Source organism: Equus przewalskii, chromosome 2 (assembly GCF_037783145.1).
Source record: "Equus przewalskii isolate Varuska chromosome 2, EquPr2, whole genome shotgun sequence".
Lineage (NCBI taxonomy): Eukaryota > Metazoa > Chordata > Mammalia > Perissodactyla > Equidae > Equus > Equus przewalskii.
In genome coordinates, this window is record NC_091832.1 from 7,438,535 (window position 1) to 7,458,415 (window position 19,881).

The 19,881-nt window shown below is 38.7% G+C and overlaps 1 protein-coding gene across 22 annotated transcripts in view; it reads right to left on the reverse strand.

Annotated features, from left to right (window-relative positions):
* The window catches only part of OSBPL9 (oxysterol binding protein like 9), a 156,064-nt gene that overhangs the window by 51,232 nt on the left and 84,951 nt on the right, over positions 1-19,881 (reverse strand). For 18 of the 22 annotated variants that reach the window (XR_011537365.1, XR_011537364.1, XM_070609651.1 and 15 more), the window contains one exon: positions 17,060-17,136. Coding sequence is in view for 13 of the 22 variants with exons in the window: in XM_070609651.1 (XP_070465752.1) it covers positions 17,060-17,136 (77 nt within the window). In the remaining 9 variants the exon portion in view is untranslated. Of the gene's footprint in view, positions 1-4,138; positions 4,691-17,059; positions 17,137-19,881 lie in introns of those variants that run through there. The other 4 variants (XM_070609660.1, XM_070609661.1, XM_070609662.1 and 1 more) reach the window with 4 other exon arrangements.

A 19,881-nucleotide genomic window follows, 5' to 3' on the forward strand; every position in this document is an offset into this window, starting at 1 on the left:
CCTAGACTGAGTAGCTAGTATAAGTACAAACCAGGCTGAAAAGCACAGAGAGGTCAAATGAGGAAGAAGCTTCTCTTGGAAAAGGAGAGAAGATGATATTTTTCAGATTCAAGTGCTGAATCTGAAAGGAAACCAAAATTAGTGGCTGAACAGGAAACAGGACTGGGGTTTGGGGAGTGAGGTGAACAGTGGATGGAGAGGAGAGCCAGCAGCACCCTGGTTCTCTCTAGATAGTAAAAGAGCAAGAATCATAGGGCTCTAGTCCTGGTTATTCTAGTCTCTGACCATGTGACCTTGGCCAAGTCACTTGGCTTCTCTGAGATTGTTTCCACCACTATAAAAACAGGTAGAGGTTGAATTAAAACTTTAAGATTCCTTCCAGTTCTAGGATTCTGTGAAGCCAAATATCTCCAGGTGAGTAACCATGTTCACCAGGTGAGTAAATACCTCAGCATATTGGAAAAACCTACGATCCACTTATTCACCTTTGAAAAAATTAATTTTATTTAAATAAAGACAATAACAACTTACAAATTCCAACTGCAGCCAAGTCCTCCATGGAATGACAATGAATGTTAAAACCCAAGCAACCTCTATCATTTAGTGTAACCCTGAAACTGAATGAGAAAGACTAATGCAGCCAGATTTTAAAAACATGCTCTGGAATGCAGAGAATGCAAAGAAACAACCAAGTAAGCAGAATAACTTGATTGAAGTGGCATATTTTGGAAAAAACAAAATGAGCTGCTCAGTCAATACCGCAAAGCAGCAAAGTTCTTAAAGGTGTCTCCAGAAATAAAGGAACTCCAATTTGGGAAGAGCTACAAGTCTCTCTCTCTCTCTCTCTCTCTCACATAGACACACACACAGCAACCACTAACATTTATTCATGACACAAATATTTACTGAACATCCATTATGTGCCAGGTACTATCGTCCTCTTCAAAGGACATTTTTTTTTTTTAAAGATTTTATTTTTTTCCTTTTTCTCCCCAAAGCCCCCCGGTACATAGTTGTATATTCTTCATTGTGGGTTCTTCTAGTTGTGGCATGTGGGACGCTGCCTCAGCATGGTTTGATGAGCAGTGCCATGTCCGCGCCCAGGATTCGAACCAACGAAACACTGAGCCGCCTGCAGCGGAGCGCGCGAACTTAACCACTCAGCCACGGGGCCAGCCCCTTCAAAGGACATTTTTTAAGGACAATACTGGTAATAGCAAATATAAACCAGCATTACCTAATCTTCTGGAATGAGCTCAAATTTCATCCCTTCCAAACAGTCCCCCGACTTCTCTACCCTTTTTCCTAGTATACTAACTACTACAAAACCGATTTGTGCTGGTACTGCCTTTAGTATTCTCTCAACTACATAAGAAGTCAAGCAGATTCACAAAGGGCAGGGGGAGAGGTGGGCAGGAGGTTTACCTGGGCTTCTACTCACCATTTGCAACACTGTTTCTTAACACACTCTCCAACCCTGCCTCTCATGTGTGGTAGCATCCAGGGAGCTTGGCGACTTAGGAAACATTTCTAACTCAGAGGGATAAACCTAATTCCAGTACACCTGAGGAGTGTGCCAAGGGTTTGCACTCTTAGACATGAATAAGTCGCATATTTTGATCATTTAACAACCATTCATTGAGTACCTACTATGTACCACACACTGACTAGGGACAAAGGCCCTGGGGATACAAAGATGAGTAATGACTTCTGATCTCTAGGAGGTTAGAGTGTAATGCAAAAATCAGACGTGAACAAAAAATTTACAATAAATCTAGTGAAGGCTGTAACATAGCAATATGAACATGCTGTAGTAAGTAGTACAAAGACAAGAGTAACTCTAATACTCTGCCTGAAGGAAGACAGCAAAGAAAAAGTCACACATGAATGGTGTATTAAAGGAAAAAAGAGGTTTATCACTTGATAAAATTCTAACAATTATAATTCTAAGCAAGAGGGAAAAGCTGTGAAAGGACAAAGAGCAATGAGAGGCTATGGAATGTTCTAAGCAATTAACAGTTCACAGTGCTAGAGTGGACAGCTTAGATAGGGCACCTGTAGCTGAGAACCAAGTCAAGAAAGAGAAATTGGGACCAGTTTATGAAAGGCCTTCAAGGATATGCTAGGCAGCTGGACTTTGGTAAGAGGGAAGCCAAAATAGATTTTTAAGCACAGGAGTGACTCAGTTGGATCTGATTTCGGATAAAGAATATGGGTACAGGGAATCCAGCGACAGGGAGGCTAGTTAGAAGGTTGTGCAAAAGTCTAGGTGAGAGATGATGCAGGCCTGAATTAAAGCATTATCACGTGGAGAAAAAAAAAAAGCTAAATCCAAGAGATATTACTAAGACAAACTTAACAGGACCTAGTGACCAGTGATGGAAAAAGGCTCTAAACAACTGCCTGTGTGTGGTGGAACTTCAATTAATTAAAACATTTAGGGAGAGATAGTTGGCTTAATTACATTTCAGCCTAATAACTATTTTTTCAAACATAATCTTTGTTTGAATCTTTATTGAAAAATCTTCCAAAATACAATTTTAAACTAAGTACATTAAAAAAAATCATAAAAATGGTTCTTTCCTATGCAATTTTCATAAATATCAGTTATCATTCTACACCATGAAGTTTAGATAATGCTAGAACTCGACACATCTCAGAGGACGTCCTAGAATTTGCTCTTTAGAATTAAAGCCTGATATCGTCTTTTCAAGCAATAGACTGCAAACCATGCACCTGCCCAATTTCCAATAAGCAGAGTATGATTATATCACAATGCTCTTTGCAGGCTAAACCAAACACACGGAACTACATTCCCTGCTGATCTTCCTATCAACTCGGGATGGCTGAGTGGTTCAATTATTACAGAACGCAGTCTTTACAGATTGAAAAAAAAACCAAACCACCATACCATCTAGAACTGTAGAAATCTCAAAATGGATGTGACCAATAGCCTTTGCAGCCTAGTACTTACTGAGGGGCGCTTTAATAATGTGATCTCTGTCAAAATCAAACGCAGGACACTTTAGAAACAAATTCAGCTTCTCCACTATCTTTCTTATTTCCCATTTAAGCTCTCAGACTAAAAATCTCATTTTTAGCTGTTTATATTTTCCCTAGCCTAGGAAAGGTAATATGGTATTTTTACTTAAGTTGTCTCTTGCTGGAGTGCACAAAAAGCGAAAGTTTAAAAAACGGTTTTTTTAAGTAGAAGTAAATAAGAGATGTTACACTATTCATGAAAGGGTTTTATCACCTACTCAGTTCAATACAGGCAGTGTTCTGAGAGATGATTCACAGATAGCGGGTGAGAATTTCCAATTTAAAGTTCACTACAAAAGCTCTTAAAACTGCAACTACTATTCCAAGATCCCTCCCAGCTTCTCCACTAAAAACTAGGAGAAGTAATTACTTGATTTGTTTTTAACTTCCTGAACACAGCTAAAACTAAACAGTTTAATCAACAAGCAAAACCAAATGTTACTTTAAATAAGCAAAGTTTTCTTGTTCAATACTCTCACTGTTTCATAACCAAAATACTTGTCAAGTACAGTACGAATGTCACAAAAAGCAGCATGATGATCCAAACATGCTTCTCCGTCTATTTATCACACTCAATTTTCCATAACTAAGTTGCGCTGAGACCTAAACCTTTCCTTTTAGTTTTTATGGGAACTTCATACAACTATTCCCAAGTTTTCAATATTTTTGCCCAAGCTACGCAAAAAGCATAAACCATCTCCCTCCCCACACACATACTCACAAATAATAGTATCCATAATTACTACACATAAAAATAATGGGCCAGAAAAAAACAGTGCCAAAAATAAAACAACAGAAAATGCTTGGCCTGCAACTGGAGATTCCATTAATGAGTAACTCGTCAAAACTAAGCTTTCACATTAAGAGAAAGCTTAACTTTTGTGTTTAAAATACTGTGAGATGGCTTTCGAAAGGAAAACAGACTTCCACAAACATGAATCGAAAAAGGGGAAGAGGTTCACTCCAAAGTCTGTTGGTGGCGAATGACTTCTCGGTGGAACAGGAGGCCCCTAGCCTGAGCCCGCAACCCAGCTCGGCCGAGGAAGCGAGGCAGCTCCCTAGAGAGAGGGCCCGGGCGCCCCGTCGTCCTACTCACCCCACAGGGCGGCGGGAAGCAGGCGGGGAGAGAGCAACAGGCGCGCCCACGGCCCGGCCGCGGCCGGCAGCAGGGACCCCGGGGGCTCAGAGGTGGGGGCCGGCCCCTCTCCCAGACCCTCGGGGTCTACTCACTCCGCAAGTGGCCAGCAAGAAAGCCATTCGCCAAGGCCCCCGCCCTCTGTGCCTCCAGGGGAGGGAGCGTGGGACCACTTCCGAGCACCCCTTTTCAACCCCCTCGGTTGGACTCGCGGGCTGCGGCGCAGTCGGTCCAGCCAGGTTCAGCCCCCAGGCCGCCTCCTCTCCCAGCCCCGCCCCGCCCCGCTGGGGGGCCTCCCCGATTGGCTGGCCGTGCCAGCTCCTGGCAAAGAGACCCCTGGCGATTGGCCATGGGTCACCGGCTGTAGGGGGGGGTGAGCGGCTGACGATTGGCGGTTGGGCCAATTTTGGGGCGACAGGCGGAAGGGAGCGGGCCACCCCCGGGAGGGGCCAGGAACAGCAGGCGCCAACGCGGAGCGCCCGGCTCCCTGGGCCCCCGCCCAGACCCGGCCCAGCAGCCGCCTCGCGGGGCCTAGGGGCTCACCTTGGGGCTGGGGGCCGCGCCGGGACCTGTGCCTCGGGGCACGCAGCTGCCACCCCGCCGCCCCCAGGAGAGGGAGGTTGTAGCTCGACAGAGCTCAGCCCGGCTTCGGGGCATCGGCCCCAGGGATTCCAGTTGGGTGGCAACTGGGGAAGGAGCTGGTCACAGATGCAGACGTGCTTCGCCTACACCCACTGGCTTCTAGCCTGCCATCTCCAGTATTTTGGCAGCTGTGGAGCCAGGTCTCATCTTGATAACTGCTTTTGCTTACTTCCGGAAAATTGTTTGTGTCGCGTGGTGGGGAAGTGGAGGAAGGGGGAGGGAGTAAGGGGAGGAGGAGATACTGTATCAATAAACAAACGCATGGGTAGGCCTGCTTTATTTTATTAATTCAGTGAAACATCGTGGGCCTGCTGTTGTGCCACAGATCCATAAAGAATGTAGGTGGCATGTGAAGATACTTAAGGAATCCAAAAGGCATAACTTCGAATTAGATCAAAAGTTCAGGCTTAGAAGACTTCGACAGAAAATCATCCAAAATGCAGGAAATCACAGAGAAAACGGATGAACTTACCGATCTGGAGGACAATCTCCTTTTCTGCTCTTTCTGTTTTTCCTTATGGTTGTTCATATACTTTTAACTCTACTAAACTCTTAAGCATTGAATTAATTTTTGTAGCTCTACTGGAACCCCCTACGACACCTGGCAAAGTGCACACTGCACAAAAGGCTCAATAAATGCTTGCTGCACTCAGTATTAAAGATACCTTCAGTTTGTTTTATGTAAAAAATTCCAAAATATCCAATACCAAACGCACTCTCTTCATTCGAGCACCCATTCCTCAAAAGGCTGATCCTCTTTCAGTGCTCCCTATATCTCAGTAAATGAAAACCACTACCATCCACTCTAACATGCAAACCATAAACCTAGCAATCCTGGACACCTCCCTCGTCCCAGGTTCAATTCTTTACCAACTTCTGTCATTTTTACCTCCTAAATACATTCTCAATTCTGTCCATCTCTCTCCATCACCACCACCCAATTACAGGTCTGGGCCTCTTGGAATAATCTCCTAAATAAAGGCTTCCTAAATCTACCCTCGCTCCTCCAATTCATTCTCAGCACTGTAGCCACAGTAGTATTTCCAAAACCAATTTCATTACCCTATCATCATCCTCCTCCCCCCTAATTAAAGAACTTCAACTGCTTTCCACTGTGCTTAGGATACAACTCAATCTTTAACAATGGCCTGCAAGGTTTAGCCCTACCTACATCCTAGCTCCATCTTACACCTTGCACACCCCTATTTTCTGCCCTCCACACAACGGCCTTTTCAAATTTCTTCAATTTGCCATAGATCTTCCAACCCCAGGGCCTTGACACATGCTGTTATTTCTGTCTTTTCACTGTCTCCTTGACACCAATCCCCACCCCTCACTTAATTTACTTCTACTCATCATCATTTCCTCCCTGCCTATGTGAACTCTTCCTATTGTGCGTTCTCATAGCCTATGCAACTCTCCTTTGTGAAACTTAGCATAGTTATAACTTTACATGTTTTGTTAATCTTTTTAATCATCTTTATTATTATAATTTACATATAATAAAATGCATACATTTTAGATGTACAGTTCAATATATTTTGATAACTGTATGCACACATGTGACCACAATTAAAATACAACATTTCTATCACCCCACAATTTCCCCATGCCCCTCAAGCAGTCAATCCCGCCAACCACTGCCCTGCCTTCTATCTATCTGCATTATTCTTTGATTAATGCCTATGTTCACCACTAGAGTGTATGAGGCAAGGATCCTATCTGATTTTGTTCAGCATCATATCCTCAGTATTTAGCCAAATGCCTGGCACATATTAGGTGTTCAACACAGGCATACCTTGGAGATATTGCAGGTTCAGTTCCATAGCACCGCCACAAAGCTAATATCGCAATAAAGTGAGTCACACAAATTTTTTGGTTTCCAAGTGCATATAAACGTTATGTTTACACTATAGTGTATTAAGTGTGCAACAGTATTATGTCTAAAACAAGTATATACCTTAATTAAAAAATACTTTATTGCTAAAAATTGCTAATCATCATGTGAGCCTTAAGCAAGCTGTAATCCTTTTGCCGGTGGAGGATCTTGTAAAAAATGCAGTATCTGTGAAGCAGAATATTCTCGTAATGGATTTCCTATAGTAATAGATTCTGAAAACAGACGTCAATTCTATGATAAATATCAATTAAACCTTAAACAGTGATGGAGAAAAAATACATTAATTTTATCAGATGGACAAGGTCAATGTCTACCCTCTCTTTTAAATTTTTCTTTAATCTTTGCTTTTCTAACAGTTAATTTTGTGCCTGAGTAGCCCAAAGGACTTGATTCCATAGTAGCTGACCAAACAGTTCCCCAGGCCAGGGGGAAACAAAGGCCTACATCTCTAATTCTGTCTCTGCACTGTACTGTTTGACCCCATAATAAACATAATACTTATTTATATAATTCTTGCTTACCAGTTATTTCATGTGTTTATGTCTTATCTCCCCAACTAGACGGAAAGACCTATGGGGTCATCAAGGACATTGTATTTAGGGGCCGGCCCAGTGGCATAGCGGTTAAGTGCATGTGCTCCTCTTCAGTGGCCCAGGGTTCACGGGTTCAGATCCCGGGTGCGGACATGGCACCACTTGGCAAGCCATGCTGTGGTAGGCGTTCCACATAGAAAGTAGAGGAAGATGGGCATGGATATTAGCTCAGGGCCAGTCTTCCTCAGCAACAAGAGGAGGATTGGCAGCAGATGTTAGCTCAAGGCTAATCTTCCTCAAAAAAAAAGGACTTTGTATTTAATAGTGCCTACCAAAGTGTCAGATGTTTTTAAAAGTGTCCTCCATGGGGCTGGCCCAGTGGCAAAGTGGTTAAGTTCGCGTGCTCTGCTGCAGGCAGCCCAGTGTTTTGAATCCTGGGCGTGGACATGGCACTGCTCATCAAACCACGCTGAGGCAGCGTCCCATATGCCACAACTAGAAGGACCCACAACGAAGAATATACAACTATGTACCGGGGGGCTTTGGGGAGAAAAAAGGAAAAAATAAAATCTTTAAAAAAATAAAAGTGTCCTCCAAACCTCCCATCATGAACATCATCAGGGGTCAGTAGTTTCAAAATCTAATGCACTGTCATTTTTGACAGTATAGTATAAATGGTTAAGTTACAGTAAAAATTTAGTGGACCCAATTATCATTAGTTTTTTTATTGATAGGTTTAAGTGTTAAGATTAGAGGTAATGGCAATACAGAATGTGATTTATGACAGTCTCTCAACAATAATATTGAATTTTCCTCAATTGCATATATACAAAACTATGTTATAGTTACATATTTGAAGAGGTCAGAGCTACACTCCAAAGTCTACCTTTTCTCAGTTTCATGCTAGAGATAACTATTTGTTACAGGCATATAGTTCTCATTTTTCCAATCTTAGTATAAAGTTAGTGTGCAGAAAAGATGCAGCACTTGAAATGAAAAGTAATTACACAATACAAGGCAACTTTACCCACTTTATGCCAAGAAGTTGTAGGACTTCTAAGCCAATCTGGCAACTCAAGTGTTTTTAAAGAAATCTACAGGTTGTTTCAGAAGAAAGTTAAGTGACCAATGCCTTAAACTCATATGTGACAACTGATTTCCAACCCATGTATCAAAAAATCTTCACTACTTATCTCTGAACAACATAACTAGGCTACTAAGTGATTAACTTAAATTGGTACCTCTTTTGTTGTTATTGTAGAAGATAAAGAAGAATACAATATGGTAATTAAGAAGTATAAAAAACAATCTGAGAAAAATAAAAAAACACTAAGGTTCAGGGTGAAGGAGTCATTAAAATAGCAAGAAGTCTGTTAAGTAAAAATTAGGCCAACTTTACCTATAGGTATTAAGATGAAAAGAAAATTTTAACCATATAGAATTCATGTACTACTTTCAAAAATATTCTCAGTGATGTCAGCAACATGGCGGAGTGAGCAATTTTCTTTGTCTCTCCCCCTTCAAACTACAACTAACTGGACATTCATCGGTCAACAAAAGATATCCACACAGCATCTCAGAACGCCTGAGAGACCCACACTGCTATACATGGGAAGGTGGATGGACTTCCCCCAAGGAGGAGGTGGAGATAGGTGAAAACTCTCCGACCTCTGGACAGCCTATACCTGCAAGTGACTTTCTATCGGTTGACACACTCATAGCATTGCCACAGCACCAAGGGTGGGCATGTGCACGCATCGGTGGCGTGACAGTGGAAACAAGTGACTACAGCCTTACCTAAGCCCCCCGCGACTGCTCCTTAGCCCAGTGGGAAAATCCATGGTCACACAGCAGCCACAGGGAAAACCTCTACTGAGCATTAGCAGAGAGGCCCCGCCCAGCATTCAGATCGCTGGGAGGCCCTGGGTCAAAAGGAGTCCGGCTGCCTCTAACACACAAAGTGCTTCTGTGGCCCCGAGGGGGCAAGGGAGACCCAGAGAGACCGTGTGAGTGGGCACTGGCAGGTTGGAGCCCCAGCGAGAGTGGTCTGCAGTCAGGCTTTGTACGTAATTACTCTTGATTTTAAGTGCTCCAGCTTTTATGCACTCTAACTTTACATTAGGATTAGGAAGTTAACAAATGAGAACTATATGTTTATCTCTAAAGAAAGGGTTGTGGGAAAAGCTACTGCTTTTATATTATATACTTACACATAGTTTAAAATGTTTTAGAAGCATGACTTACTTATGTCATTGCTTTATTGTAGTTTTTAAAAAATTCAGTCCCTATGATTTTTATTTTCTTCTTTATACTACTAGACTGAGTTCTGTAAAGACAAGGACAATGTGTCATTTATTCACAATTATATCCTCTCCAACTAGTATAGTGCATGGAACATATTAAGTGTTCGATAAATATTTACCAAATAAATAACTTTTCTGTATTGTTTATATGTTCTGAATTGAGCATGCCCTATTTTTTTTTTAATTTTAAACCTTATTTTTATAAAGAGAAAGCAGGAAAATTACACAATAAGTTCTAAAAGATTTCCATAAAAATACACAGTTAAAACACATTTCAGGCAATTAAAGGAACAACCTTTAACATCTAAAAACTGGACCGTCTGTTCTTAGTGATTTCCCAAGAGTTCAAGATAGGCCACCACTAGTAAAATAGAACTGGTTAAAAAAAAGAATCGGAGAAGGCTAAGTTCCAATTTAGGAGCAGAAATTCATCTGCCCTCAGTAATAGCAACGATGTTGGCAACAGCCCTTAGGGGAATTTTCCTTTGTTATAGGAAACCCAAGTAACCAGTTACTTCTCCATACCACTTTACCTGTGGAAGCGGTGACACACCTATATTGCAATCATTTCCTTTAGGCAACAAAGAGCTTCAAGAGAGGAAAACAAAACGCATCTATTTTTCTATATGATACAAAAATAAAATCTAATGAGGCCAGGGTAAACGATACACTGGTAGTAAACAAGTCTTTATATATTGAGACATTGAAATGTATGTTCAAAAAACTAATCTTCAGTGAAGTAGCTTAACACTCAAGAAAAATACTCAAAAGATCTCTGTTGCAGTCACGCACTGTATCACGACATTTTGGTCAACGGCAGACCACACGTACGACAGTGGTCCCATAAGATTAGTACCATATGGCCTAAGTGTGTAGTAGTCTATACCATCTAGGTTTATGTAAGTACCCTCTGTGATGTTCGCATGACAAAAATCACCTAATGATGCTTTTCTCAGAACATATCCCTGTCATTAAAGGATGCCTGACTGTAGTCTTAGCTACCCAGTTAGACACATCAGCCATTAACGAAAAGAGGGTAGGATCAAGGTATCCTAATACTAAAAATTAATTTCTCAGCTACTATCCTAAATTGCACCTTAAATACCAAATTTGTGTTTGTCTACAACCAAAGTTTGACACAGATGTAATTATCATACCAAACTATCTAATTTTGAAAAAAGGCTTCAGAATGGCTCTATTGTTTTTCCAGCCTCGATAAGGATTTGCAATCTGAATTCTATCACATCTCCTTTATGTATAATGATGTTTACCCATTTACCCACAGATTCAGTGACACTTCTAGTGAAGTTTGTACCAGCCTTCCCTACTTCCTTCAGCCTATTCTTACAGTGGTATCATGTCCTTTCTCTCTAGAGGCTTGAGATCAAAGCCAACGGATAGTGAACAAAAAGTAAAGGACAAAAATTACAAAATTACAAGACAGTAGGAATGAAATTCCAATTTGATAACCACCTAAGATACAGTCTATAGTGGCCGACATAAACTTATACAAATGAGGACAATTGTAGCCCAATTTCTTGGCCCGAAGAATAATCACAGAAGCCATTTAGTATAAAATTTGTTAAAATATCAATCAATTTGTGGCATAAAAGGAAAAATCTTAAAGATCTATACTACTCAAACATCTACATGAGAGTTTTCAAATTGGGATCTGAAAATGTATCTACCACAATCTTCCGTGTTTTCATTTCTGACAACCTATAAAAATTAGTATAACCACACACTGAATCAGCTCAGAAACAACCTTAAATCCAAGTGCTACCAAGTTATTTCATCGCCCATGTTTTTGTTTATAATCAAGTTGGCACCAAGTACTATTACTTGTCACAGAAGAGCCTCAACCATGAAAATGACATATGTGTGAAGGCCAAATGACCTCATGGCATGTGCTGTACAAAGAAAAGTTTCCCAGTAGTTAGACCAGAGAAAAGTGGTGAGATGACCGAGTCATCACATTCAACACAATAGTGTATGCATACCAAACTTCAAAAGATTTTATACCCTAACAGGCAGTACCATTTTCACATTTTACATAGTAACTTACTTTTAGCAAGGCAATATCATTCATCACATTAATGTTAATTTAGATTTTATTGCTTTGTGTTTTGTTTGGATTTAATTTGCAATTTTCTTTTGGATGTACAGTTAGTTCTATAAGATTTTAAACCTAAGAAGTTCATACCCAGTTTTATATTTGCCCACATTAAATAACATTATGATATAATAAACACTTGAATTCTGGGCTTTCAAGAGTTTTTTTCTAAAATGGACCCAAATTTACTCAACTTTATAAAACTGACTTTTACACCTGTTTGATATCCAGACAAGCAGCTATAATTCATTATACCTTGTATAATATAGGATGCTGCAAAACTTACTGCATGTAAAATCCTGTCTTCTTCCAGTGATCAATGCCTTCCCTGGCAATCTCTCAGCATTTAGTTTGTACTAAAGCTTACTAGAGTAAATAAAGAATCTAAAAGGTTTCCCTCCATTAATCAGTATCATCAAATATCCACTGAATGCCTCTTACAGGCTAAGAAGAGGAGATTAAGAGGCTCAGCAGCCTCTCTGGCCTCTCTTCAAGGAATGTCCTAATTTAGTTGGGTGTAAATACATGAAAAGATAGAACAAGCTAACATACAACAAGTTTAGAATGACTACTGGAAACTTAACTTCCATAGCCATTGAAAGGAGAGAGAAGATTATAGTTGTCTTCTCTCATCCTTAGACTATCTTAATTGCAATAGGCAGATACTCACAGAGGAGTAGAAACAATAGTAAAAGAAAATAACAGAGGAAGGATAGAAGGAAAGGGAAAAGGTGAAAGAGATGCTCCAGGTGAATTTACGGTTAATCAGAATGGAAGAACAGAACTAATATTTATGAGTTCTTTCTATGTACAAGGTGTAGTATGTTAGAGTTATTAAAATATCTTACCACAACTACTTTGTTGAGGTTTTATACCTACCTTTAAAGATCAGGCAAATTTTAAAAGAGGTTTAAACAAAATTAAGTACTTAGTCAAGATTCCACAGTTAGTAAAAGGGCAGAGCCAGGCCCCAAGTCCTGGTCAGCCTGGCTCTAAAGGTTTTCTTCTATAATATACTGCCTCCTAAACCATATTCAGAAGCTTGGGAAGTGCCAGTTGGGTTTTGCACAGGTGCTAGGGGAAACATACTATCAATAAGATAAATTCTCTTTCTAGCCTCATGAAACTTAGAATCTCAAGAGGGAGATGAGTTAACTAATATTATATTATTAAAAGCAATAATGCATGTAAAGCCCACACAGTTCCTGGTGCATAAGAAGTGCTCAAATATTAGTTGCTATTATTATGTATTATTACAAAGCAAAATGTTATATGGGCTACAATGGAAGTAGAAATTATAGCAGAGGTTAAGGGGGTAAGTTACTACTTTTTATTACAGCGATAAGAAAAATGAAAAGAAAAGGTAATATGAGCACTGGGTCTTGAAAGATTGGAATGAATCTTACAGAGGCAAATTTGAGGACTGAGGATGATGAGGACTTACGAGTAGCATGAACGGAAGCATGGAATCAGAAAAGATTTCTATGTGGAGCATCAGGTACATGTAGGGACAGGAAGTAGAAAGGTAGGTTGGGGTCAAATCAAAGAGAGTTTGAAATCCCCTAACAAGAAGTTTTACTACATCCTACAGACAAATTAAACCATTAAAGGTTTTTCACAGTTGTGGATGCCTTACGATTATTACTATAGTTGCTGTTTATAGGAAAAAGAAGAGAATAAATTCAGGAATATTAGAAGGGCACTAGAAATAGAGCTGGCAAGATGTAACAAAAATGATAGTCAAAGTGAGTGCAGGAGTGTGAGTGATCCTATTGAAAAAACAAAGTAAAAGAAAAAAAAGAGTCCCCAGGTTTGGCAGGCTGGGAGTTATCACTTAAGAGGATTCTCAACTTGCAAACCTCAATGGCTCAGAAAATAATGCTGTCATTAACAGAAACAGAAAAATGGGATAAAGAGATGGGTTTGAGGAGGAAAGAAACGATAAGCTCAGTTTTAGCCATGCTGAGGTTGAGTTCCAGGGAGACAGCTAACTGGAAAAATCCAAAAGGAGAGAAGGTAGAGTAAAGCCATATGAAAAGAGATATACAAATGGAGGGGCAGGGGAGGGAGGAAGCCTCAACTGCACAGAAATTTTAGTTGAATGCATGAAAGCGGCAGGGGCTAATGAGAATGAGGGAGAAAGTTACAGTCTCAAAGGAAACACCTTGCAGTCAAGAGTATGGGTGTAGTGTTAACTTTGGGAAAGAGTGAGAATAATCTTTTCTTTGAAATATGCAAAGCAGAGAAAGCGGGTATAGGTGAAGTCGCTAAGAACTGCTGAAGAAGAGAGACCTTTTTGATAAAGAAGGGAGGGGCTGTATTAGATACTGAGCACTGATGGAAAAGAGTCCACTGAGGGGATTTAATTGAAAATCCAAAAAAGTTAATAAGAAGACTGTTAAATAGTTACAGAAATCCAATTACAGTTAGACAAAATTTAAATTGTGATAGACACAACCATCTCCATTTTGTGACCTAACAGTACTAGAACCAGAGAAACCAGACAATGGGGGCCCTGGGGAATGGAAACCAGAATGATATACAGCACAAAACATCCAGTGACAAGAAATTCTAAGGGTGATAGTAAAATCCATGCTGTAGAAGCGGACTATAACGTTTACGCTGGGGAATGAGAAAAGTCAAACTAGAAAGGTACTAAATGACCAGGAAAAATGGAAAAGTAGAGCTCAGACCAAAATGAAAGGACCAAAGTCCAGAAGAAGTAAAGTGCTAGAAGAGGATGAAGGTAAGAAAATTGTGGTCAAAGAGAAAACACTTTCAGATTCAACATTTTGGAGATGATGTAGCTCTAAGCAATGACAAGGTCAAAGTAGTACAGTTTAATGGCTAAAGTGGAGATGAAATTAAATTCCGTGCCCATTTGGAAGAGAGCTCCATGAGTGCCTACCCCACAGTTACCTAACAGTATGTTATAAATCTCAAAGTACTCAATAAATAGCAATGGAAAAACAACCTATATATCACCTGTTTGTTAATTTCTTCATTTAACTAACAGTTTTTGAGCACTATTTAGAATGCCAAGTAACGGGAGCAGAGATGGTAAAAGTAGTTGTTGTAGCAATGGCGGCTAACATTTATCAAGTTCTTACCATAGCTAGGTATTAGAGTCAAGTTCTTCACCACACTTCACTATCTCTGGGAAGAGAATCTTTAATTTTGTACCAGTTAAATGAAGATTTAATTACATATTTCTAAATGTCCTATCTTCTGTATGCATTAACTTTAGGAAAAAATATATAAAGAACTCTTGTGTATTACATGTACTTTAAAATATCAAAGCTATCAGAGTTTAAGACTTCTCAAATTTATCTTTTTCTTCTTGTTATTCCCAAAGACACGTAAACTCTCTTCTTAGCAAAAGCTCATAAATTCCAAAACTGGATCAAATTAGGCAACCTTAAGTAATCTGCATCCTAATTGGGAAGATGGGAGTCATAGATACTTTAAAAGATAAACAAGAAGAATATGAGAAGGACTTAGTGAATTGTGCAACGAGTATGGCATTCAAAGAAAAGAGATCATTTTAAGTTTGGGGGATAGGGGCAGAGGGGTCAGTCAGGGAGGCACCACAGAAGAGGTGAGTGCTGAACGGGGCTTTAAAGAAAAGGGGCAGTAAACAAAGGCAAGCAGCATTTCACAGAGAGAGAGAGCATCATGAGCAAGAATGTGAAGACCAGAAATGAAAAGATGAGTTCAGAGCAAAGCAAGTAGGCAGCAGCGCTCTGGTAGAAGGTTTATGCAGGGGTATACCGGTAGAAACGTATAGAAAAACAGGCCAAGCCTAGATCATAGAGAGACATGAATGTCAGTCTAACCAACTGTGGAGGGAATCTCATCTGCCACATTCAGTCTAATATGATTCTTAAAACACTTCTTACTGAGTGATAAATTTGCTGAAATGATGCTATAGTCATTTATAAAACTGCCTAAATTAAAAAGAAACCTATAGGAATTATGAAGTTGCTTTTAAAAGGCATAGCTCATAGAGTAACATAGATCTCCTGATTCAATTCTATATTCATTTCTTACGGTCTCTTAATAACCACATCCTTGAATAATGTTTTTTAAGCCTCTGTTTGAACACTGCATCTTGTAGAACCTGGGATGCCCTATACCTCCCTGTCTAATCAAGCCAATTCCTAGTATAGGACAAAGATAAGTAGAGAGAAAGGGTTATAAAACATCAGTTTTCTACAATGCAATCCTGTAAATCAAAACAAAATCCTCTATATGCTACAAAATAATACTCTCTCATTGGGGAATAAACATAGAAAACTATCTTCAGCATGGCAGAGTAGACATTTGTTCTTTCTGTCACCCAGCATCCTTTTTTCCTATTTTGCTTGGCGAGGCCACCTTCGACCCTATCCGCAATGTGTTTCCAGTGAAGCAGATAACATCCCAGTTCCAGGCGTGCAGCATATGACTGAAATTTTGATTGGTTAGGATTTGGAAAATGACTGATTAAGGTGATCACCACTAATCCTACGAATTCTATTATGGTCCTATAAACTTGGAACTCCTATAATGGGAGGTTGAAATTGCCGCAACCATCCGCGCAACCATCTTACCACCACAAAGGGAGAGCATATCTAAAAATGAAGCCTACCCAGAAGAAATGAGACCTAGAAATAGAGAAGGTGATCTGGGTCCTCAAAACATTGTTTCAGTGGCTACTTCAAACCACACCCAAACCAGATTTGCTTTTTTCTTAAACCAGTTTGAGTTTTTTCTTTCACTTTCATCCCAAAGACTACTACCCAACATTCACGGTAACTGCCAAATCCTATAACAAGAAAAGTAGGTCAACTTCTCAGCACTTATCTATTATCACACATTATTATAATAATTTGGTTACATCAATAACCAAGTATAGATACTAAATTTGAAAAATGAATCTGGCACATTTTAACACAGCATTTCACTTTCAACAGTGCATTGCAATGTCTTGTTCCTAGACAAAAATCAGTATTTTACCCTCCAGAAAGCAGAAGAAAATTACTATAACCTTACTATATATTATAACACTGTAAAGGCAAGAATAAACAACTCAGAAATTAAAAGCTTTCATTACATCATGCCACACGTATTTAAAAAACAGAAAACAGGATCCTGGGCGCGGACGTGGCACAGCTCGTCAGGTCACATTGAGGCGGCGTCCCACATCCCACAACTAGAAGGACATGCAACTAAGATATACAACTGTGTACAGGAGGAGTTTGGGGAGGTAAAGCAGACAAAAAAAAAAAAGATTGGCAACAGTTGTTAGCCCAGGTGCCAATCTTTAAAGAAAAAAAAAATTGAAAAAAAACAGAAAACAAAACAAAAAAAACCTAAGGAACTATCCAGAAGCCACGTAAAAATTCTTACTTGAAGCTGAAGCGTATGTCGAAGAATTGTTTCTTCTAAGGCATGGATCCACTTCTCTCGCTCATCAGCATCACGAGCTAGAATACAAGATTAAAATAATTAAAACTTTAATTTCTACAATATAGCTCCATGTTTCAAAGTAAGAATTTTAAACCATGATGCTAATAGAAAAGATTTTTAGTTGTGCTATTTCCTTACTAGGTTCACCTTCCTATCCTTCCCAAATATGCAATCCACTTGCAGCCACTTATAACAAAGGGAATAATTGTGTTCAATAATAGTAGGCTACTTCTCCACTGAGAACAATTAGAAAAGCTGGAATAATTATTAAAAAATAACTGGTTGAAGGCATCAGAAAATAACAAGGTAGTGAAGAATTAACAGACCAAGTTCTAGAAGAAGACAAACACCTAGAAGATAAGACTGGTATTCAGGGCCACTTTTTTCTTGGAAGCATTGTAAATTCCAGGAGAGTTGTAGACTGAGCAATGTACTTAAAAGTCTTGTCAGTAAATGTGGACGGCGTATACGGGAACTCTATGTACTTTCTGCTCAATTTGTCTGTGAACCTAAAACTGTTCTAAAAAATAAAGTCTATTAAAAAAGAAACAAAAAAGCCTTGTCGGGCCAAAAGTTGGAGACCAGTGCCCACCAAGAGTGAGGGCTCTGCTAATTAGGTCATGTTTTGATTGGGAACTCAAAGGGTTGCACCTTGAGATTAAGAATAAAACAAATACTCAGTCCTCTAAGTGGCCAAGAAAAATCCTGATGCCTGAAATGGATTAAAACGACCCCAGGTTGTTAGTGACTCTAGGTACCCAGCTAGCAAAAGCAAATGAAAATCTTTTCTGTAGGAAGATAGCATCTTAGCTGCTGAATTATTTCTATAAACAATTTTCAAATACAATGTCTAGCACATAAGCAAAGATAACCAAGTATACAAGGATACAAAACCACACATAAATAAGAATCAAAAGACAACAGAAACAGGTCAAGAGGAGTTCCAGATATTTGAACAAACAATCTCATACTTTAAAATTATGCGTAATACATTCAATAAATGACTGAAAACTTTGACAGTGACTTAGAAACCATTTTATAAATGATCCAGATTTTTTAAATAATTGAATATAAATTCTAAAATTGAAAAAACATAAGCAAAATTAAGAACTCCATGGATGAGTTTAACAGCAGATTAAATCAACTAAAGACACAGAGAACTCAAGAGATATCTGAAGAAACTCACCAAAAGACAATGAGTCAAAGGGATAGAAAATATAGAAGAAAGGGTATGCAACATAGAGAGTGAGAGGGTATACCCTGAACGTGATAGGAATATCAGAAGGAGACAAAAGGGACAATGGAATAGAAGCACTATCTGGCTGAGAATTCTTCAAAACAGATGAGAGACATTAAGCTATAGATTTCAGAAGCCCTAAGAATTCCCAGCAGGATAAATCAAAGAAATACACAGCAGGCATAACCCAGCACCATTACTGCAAACCAAAGACACAGGAAATATCTTTAAAACAGCCAGTGGGAGAGGTGGGGGCAGATAAATTACTTTCAAAGAAGCAGCAATTAAATTGAGCTAAGGTCTCAAAAGAAACAGTGGGAACCAAAAGACAATAGAGTACTTTATTTAACAGCCAAAAGGAAATAACTTCGAATCTAGAATTTGGTGAAAACTATCCTTCAGGAATTAAGATGAAATAAGGTCATTTTCAGGCCAAGAGAAACAGAATTTGTCACTAGTAGACACTCATTAAAGAAAATTTGAGAAAGTATTCTCCTTGCATAAGGAGTAACGCCTGATGGAAGGTGGTAGATGTAGGGGAAAAATACAGAGCAACAAAAATGGTAAGTACGTGGGTAAAACTAAATGAATATTGATTGCATAAAATAATATCGTGAGGTTTTAAATAAACACATACAAAATTAAAATATAAAACCAACTGCAAATACACTGGGAAAGGGAAAATAAAGAATTCTAAGGTTCTTGAATTATTCAGGAAGAAGATAAAATTACCGATTACTGTTAGATTTTGAAAACTGAAAGATTCATGTCGTAATTTTTAGAGTAATCATTAAAAGGTGTTTTAAAGTATTTAACTTTCAAAATAACAAAATGAAAAAAATCAATACTGAAAAATAATCAATCCAAAAATTGACAAGAAAGAAGAAAAAAGAAACAGAATATGCAAGGAAAAAAGAAAACATATGGTAAGATGGTAAATTTTAAGCCTAAAAACATTAATAATTAAATTAAGTATAAATTAAGTAAATGCTCTAATTAAAAACTAAACATTTATAAACAAGATTTAAACAATATGATGCTTACAAGAGACACTTACTAACATAAGGATATAGAAATATTGAAAATAAGAGTATAAAAAAGATATACTATAGAAACACTAACTCAAAAAATGGTGACATTATTAAAAGAAAATAAAATAGACTTTACCACAAGAGGCTCACGTGAATACAAGAGGTTCAAATCATCAGGAACATAGAATATATGTAAATTTATATGTAAGCAATAACATGGATTCATAAAAATGTGTGTATAATATGGGAAAAACCTACAGAATATAAGGAACAACAGAGAGAACACCAGAATCATAGTGGGAGATTTTAAAACATCCCTCCCATTAACCTACACATCAAGCAGACAAAAAATTAGTAGGAATCTAGAAGATGTGAACAATCCCTGATGAATAAACTTGATCCAATAGGCATACACAGAACTCTGCATATAACAAGTATAAAACAGACATTTTTTTCAAGCAAAGAACATTTCTAAAAATTGACCATATAAGGGA